At 46.5% G+C, this 5,728-nt stretch overlaps 1 protein-coding gene across 1 annotated transcript in view; it reads right to left on the bottom strand.

The window, feature by feature from the left end:
- LOC108796952 (disintegrin and metalloproteinase domain-containing protein 10-like) overlaps window positions 1-5,728 on the bottom strand; it is a 28,590-nt gene that overhangs the window by 8,449 nt on the left and 14,413 nt on the right. The window contains exons 9-11 of the mRNA XM_018568515.1: window positions 4,257-4,423; window positions 2,011-2,182; window positions 488-632 (exon numbers count right to left, since the gene is read on the bottom strand). Of these exons, the coding sequence (XP_018424017.1) occupies window positions 488-632; window positions 2,011-2,182; window positions 4,257-4,423 (484 nt within the window). The remainder of the gene's footprint in view (window positions 1-487; window positions 633-2,010; window positions 2,183-4,256; window positions 4,424-5,728) is intronic.

Genomic DNA, 5,728 nt, shown 5'->3' with positions numbered 1-5,728 from the left:
ACCACTGTCCTGATATCATTAGTCTGTATTGTTTTAGGAAAACTGTCACATGATAATAAACAAAAATGTATCAGTACTCGTACTTGTAAGTACTCGGCAAGTACCAGTACTCGTACTCGCAAAACTGGTATTTGTGCATCCCTTTATTTATATTTATAAAAACAAAATCGTACATTAAAACAGAGATGTACAAATCCCAGGAGCTCCGTGTGCTCCTTGCAAATGACAGCGGCCTCCTAATTTTTACATTTTTCTCTAGTGTAGTCTTGGAGCTCAAAAGTATCGGTACTTGTACTCGTACTTGTACCGAGTACTGTACTTGGTATCGGTGCAACCCTAAGTGTAAGTATCGGAGCATTTGAGCGAGTACTCGCCCAAATGCTCAGTATGGGCACCAACACTGATTCCAGTATCGGTATCGGTGCATCCCTAATTATAATAATTAGAGAATGTAGATTTTACAAATGGTCTTCAAGCTATCACTCACCTGCACTGTTTTCCTGGTTTCAGTGTACACTGCAGACCCTCTCCAGCATTGGCACTGTAACAACAGGTGTCATTGTCATTCATCCCCACGTCGCATTGTTCCCCGGCTTCTACGATTTGGTTACCGCACGTTGGCCGGTCACTCTCTGCGAGGAAAATGTAAAGGAATGCACGAAGACTTATACAGATTATTACTATAAACACACAGTGTGCACAGCGTCCTAATTCAAAGACAAATCTCCCATTTCCATACCTCCATCTGATGGGATCGGTGTACCTTGTAGACCAGCCGCCTCAGATAGTTTATCAAGAAATATAACTTTATAGGGGGCGCTCATCAAACATCCATTACCAGGGTGACTACGTTGATTGTACATTGTCCCACTTGTATGTGAGGATGTACAGTATATGTGAAAGGTCAGGTTCTGGTTGAGCACCCCCATTGTCTGATTTCAGTAGTAATATTGGTACCGTGTTCCCCCGAAAATAAGACCAGGTACTATTTTTGGGAATTGCTAAAATATAAAAGACCTACCCCGAAAATAAGACCTTTCCCAGGGCCGGTGGTGGCATAAGGGAGAACATGAAGAGCCCCGGGAGAGACAGGAGAGAATCACCTGGTCCCCCTATTCTTAACTTTGCCATTTTGGATTATTTAATTTGGATAAGACCTATACGCTGTATTACCGCTTTGTTAACCCCGATCCACACTTGGGAATACCAATGTAAACGCACTGCAAAACGCCCCAAAGAAGCTCCTGTACTTCTTTGGGCGTAGGGCGTTTTTCAGCGCGTTCATACGCGCTGTAAAACACCCAGGTGGGAACCATGCCCATAGGCAATCATTGGTTTTCACATGTTGAGCGTTTTACAGGGCGTAGGAACGCGCTGTAAAACGCCCAGGTGTGAACCAGGCCTAAGTGACATAGCTCCCAGTCAGCGCTGGAGGATCGGACAGGGGAGGTGGAATCCCTGCAGGGAGCCGTGAGTGACAGGGCTCTGTGCAGGGACAGGATTGAGAAGTGAGCGAGCGACGGTATGTGTTCTCTTACTTCCCGATCTATTAAGCCGACCTGTGACAGTTTCATTGTCACACGTCCGCAGAAACTATGAGTGACTATGAGTGATTTTCACACCCCTCAGAGTTCTCCTTTAAATTTAAAAAAAAAAAAAAAAAAGAACTACCCCGAAAAAAAAACTACCCCAAAAATAAGACCTACCCCGAAAAATAAGAACTACCCCGAAAAAAAGAACTACTCCGAAAAAAAGACCTACCCCGAAAAAAAGACCTACCCCAAAAAATAAGACCTACCCCAAAAATAAGACCTACCCCAAAAATAAGACCTACACCAAAAATAAGACCTACCCCGAAAATAAGACCTACCCTGAAAATAAGACCTACCCTGAAAATAAGACCTTGTGTGTTTTTTTGAGGCCAAAAAAAATATAAGACCGTGTCTTCTTTTTTGGGGAAACACGGTAGTAGTGGTGACGATGCTGCCGAGTGTTATACACAGGACTTACCCACAAAGCATTGATCCTTCTTTGTTTTCAGGAGAGAGGAAATATAATGGACGGAACAAGGAGAAAACTTGTCGTTGTTGTACTGATTTCCATCCACGGCACGCGGGAACATCAAATAATTTCCATACGGACTGCTCACGGCGTATTTTGCGCATTCGGCGTCTTCGTCGTGCTGAAACAAAACAAAACACAAAAGAAAAGGTAAAAGAGCCAAACTGTCCTAAAGTGATATTTTACTTACAAGTGGAATTCTCCTGGCCTGAGAGGGTAACTTTACTGGCTTCAAATAATTATATGGGGGAGGGGGGGGGCCTCTCTGAGGTCTGGTAGTTGTTGCTCTGCCAACCAGCTCTCAAGTGTGCCCAACATTATCAAATACCAGAGCCAACCTCTCAGCAATTGTATCTCTGCGCAGTGTAAATGTTGTACTTGCTAATGTGCTTCACTGTATAGGTTATTCTGCTGAGTCTACTTTATAAAGGGTCATTCCACCCAGAAGAAATATTTTAGTAGCTGGTGGGTTTAACCACCCAAGAGTCTCTCACATATCCTAACTGGTCCATGTTTTTGAGTTTCCGGGTCTGTACACCTGTTGAGCCCATTATGAGGGGCTCCCACTATCCCTGTGCTGAGTTCCCGGGTCTGTACACCCGCTGTGCCCATTATGAGGGGCTCCCACCATCCCTGTGCTGAGTTCCCGGGTCTGTACACCTGCTGTGCCCATTATGAGGGGCTCCCACCATCCCTGTGCTGAGTTCCTGGGTCTGTACACCTGCTGTGCCCATTATGAGGGGCTCCCACCATCCCTGTGCTGAGTTCCTGGGTCTGTACACCTGCTGTGCCCATTATGAGGGGCTCCCACCATCCCTGTGCTGAGTTCCTGAGTCTGTACACCTGCTGTGCCCATTATGAGGGGTTCCCACCATCCATGCCTACTGGAATTTAATTATATCATGGAAAATGTTACATCCGGAGCACAAAAAGATGGGGGGAAAGACACCCAAAACCTTCACATGGACAGGGACAGAGCCGGGAATTATGGCAGGAAGATCTTGAGAACCTGAATGATGTGCTTACTGTAGAGTTTTAGTACCTAGGCAGCCCCTCACCTCTGCAGGTGAGACATACAGGTGAAACTCGAATAATTAGAATATCATGCAAAAGTAATTGCAGTAATTGCTGCAAAAGGGGCCCAAACCAAGTACTGAGTACATATGCATGCTTGTACTTTTCAGAGGTCCGATATTGTTCTATGTACAATCCTTGTTTTATTGATTGCATGTAATTTTTTGAGGTTGTGGATTTGGGGTTCTTGGGGTTTTCATGAGCTGTAAGCCATAATCATCACAATGATGACAAATCACGGCTTGAACTATCTTGCTTTGCATGTAATGAGTCTCTCTCATATATTAGTTTCACCTTTTAAGTTGCATTAGTGAAATAAATGAACTTTGCACGATATTCTAATTATTCGAGTTTCACCTGTAAATCATGCTTTCATTGCCATTCATGTTCTTCCGCCCTCTAGTGGACATTTTATAAACTATTACATGTTTTCTACATTGATAATGACAAGCAATGATTTTATATGTTCATTTTAAATATTATTCGATATGCATCACCCTCAATTTTTGTATTTTTGTCGCCCTGATGAAGGGGGGGATTGCTGAGCCCCCAAAATGCACTGGCTGCCTTTTGTTTGCTCCGGTTGTCATTTGCAGAATTAATAAAACACTATTTTGGACTCTAAGAACATTTGTTTGGTGCCCTTCTTGGCTGAAATACATATTGACATGTTCAGTTCGGGTGACCGATGTACTTAGGAGGGGCCCCCGTTTTGTGGAGAGCTGCTAAACCCAGGTCATTTGTTTTTTTATTAAAGACTTCTTCTACTATCTATCAGAGATCCTTATCCAGCACCTCGCTTCCACCTCTCCTCTGGATGCATGCAAATACAGTCTGGCCAGGACCACCCACTGCTCCAGACTGACATCCCCCCAGCAAGGCATTTTGGTATTTGCAAAACTCCTCCCAAGGGCCAGCCCACTGCTTGCATCAGCTCTGAGGGCTCTAGTGAAGAGTACTGAGGCAGGGTGCTGTGATGTTTTTAAGAAGCATACACCATACAGCCCCCTGCTGGCACCTCCCACCAGCCATGTACAGAGACCCAGTGATGACATCACAGGCTCAGCTCTCTGATTTGCATCCCAGAATAAGGCAAAGTCCCATTTTCGGATCTGACTTACAGGAGAGCCCATGCTGTGTCCCAGTTCATGTGCCAGGGTGATATGGATGACTCTGGGAGGTAGGTACTGCCCGTACTTCTGGATCGTCACCACTCCCGTATTCAGACACGCCTTTTCTGTGCTGTTTTGCATCTTAGCAAACTTCGAACATATTCCTCCCAAATTTCCTGGAGAGACAATGTGGAGAGGTCAGGAATGCTTCACCTCGGGTGATATTTACAGATCAGCATAAGATAAAGACATTCACACCAAGAGAATGTGCTCATTTCAACTGAGCAAACTCATATCATTGCATTGGGATATAGGGACAGTAATGAACACTATGCAGCCAGGCCGGGGGAGAAGGGCAGGAGGGGTAGTAATGTACAATGTGCATCAGGCCCGGGGGAAGGGGAAGAAGGTCAGGAGGGGTAGTAATGTACAATGTGCATCAGGGTCAGAGTAAGGGGGGCAGGAGGGTAGTAATGTATACTTTGCAGCAGGGCTGAGGGAAGGGGGAGAAGGGCAGGAGGGTAGTAATGTAATTTACAATGTGTATCAGGGTCAGGGCAAGGGGGGCAGGAGGATAGTAATGTATACTTTGCAGCATAGCCAGGTGAAGGGGGGGGAAGCAGGAGGGGTAGTAATGTACAATGTGCATCAGGGTCAGGGCAAGGGGCAGGCGGGTAGTAATGTACAATGTGCATCAGGGTCAGGGCACAGGGGGCAGGAGGGTATTAATGTACACTTTGCAACAGGGCCAGGGGAAGGAGGAGGAAGCAAGAGGGGTAGTGATGTACAATGTGCATCGGGGTCAGGGCAGGTCAGGGCAAGGGGGCAGGAGGATAGCAATGTATACTTTGCAGCCAGGGGAAGGGGGGAAGCAGGAGGGGTAGTAATGTACAATGTGCACCAGAGTCAGGGCAAGGGGGGCAGGAGGATAGTAATGTATACTTGGCAGCCAGGGGAAGGGGGGAAGCAGGAGGGGTAGTAATGTACAATGTGCACCAGAGTCAGGGCAAGGGGGGCAGGAGGATAGTAATGTATACTTTACAGCAGGGCCAGGGGAAAGGGGGGGAAAGCAGGAGGGGTAGTAATGTACAATGTACATCAGGGTCAGGGCAAGGGGGGCAGGAGGGTAGTAATGTATACAGTGTGGCAGGGCCTGAGCAAGGTGGGAAGAGGTGGTAATCATAGGCGTGTGCACAGGGTGTGCCTGGGTACAACCTAATCACCCCGAGCGCAACACTAAAGCTGCAGCAGTGGGCTCTGTGTTTTTAGTCACTGAACCGGTGGAGAGATCACAAAGTACTCTCTGTGACAGGCTCAGTGATACAGAGCGCAGCAGCATTTGCCACTTACATTCCTCACATAACAACCGCAGTCCCCATCCGATCAGGTAGCCCGGAGGGTAGGCAGATGTGATTGTAATTTTATGTGCACATCCTGCAATAGGCTGCGCACGCCTATGGTGATAATGTACATTGTGCAGC

Source organism: Nanorana parkeri, unplaced genomic scaffold (genome assembly GCF_000935625.1).
Source record: "Nanorana parkeri isolate BGI_ZX_2015 unplaced genomic scaffold, ASM93562v1 scaffold1200, whole genome shotgun sequence".
Classification (NCBI taxonomy): domain Eukaryota; kingdom Metazoa; phylum Chordata; class Amphibia; order Anura; family Dicroglossidae; genus Nanorana; species Nanorana parkeri.
The sequence above is the reverse complement of the archived record's forward strand: the minus strand, read 5'-3'. Positions and strand labels throughout refer to the sequence as shown.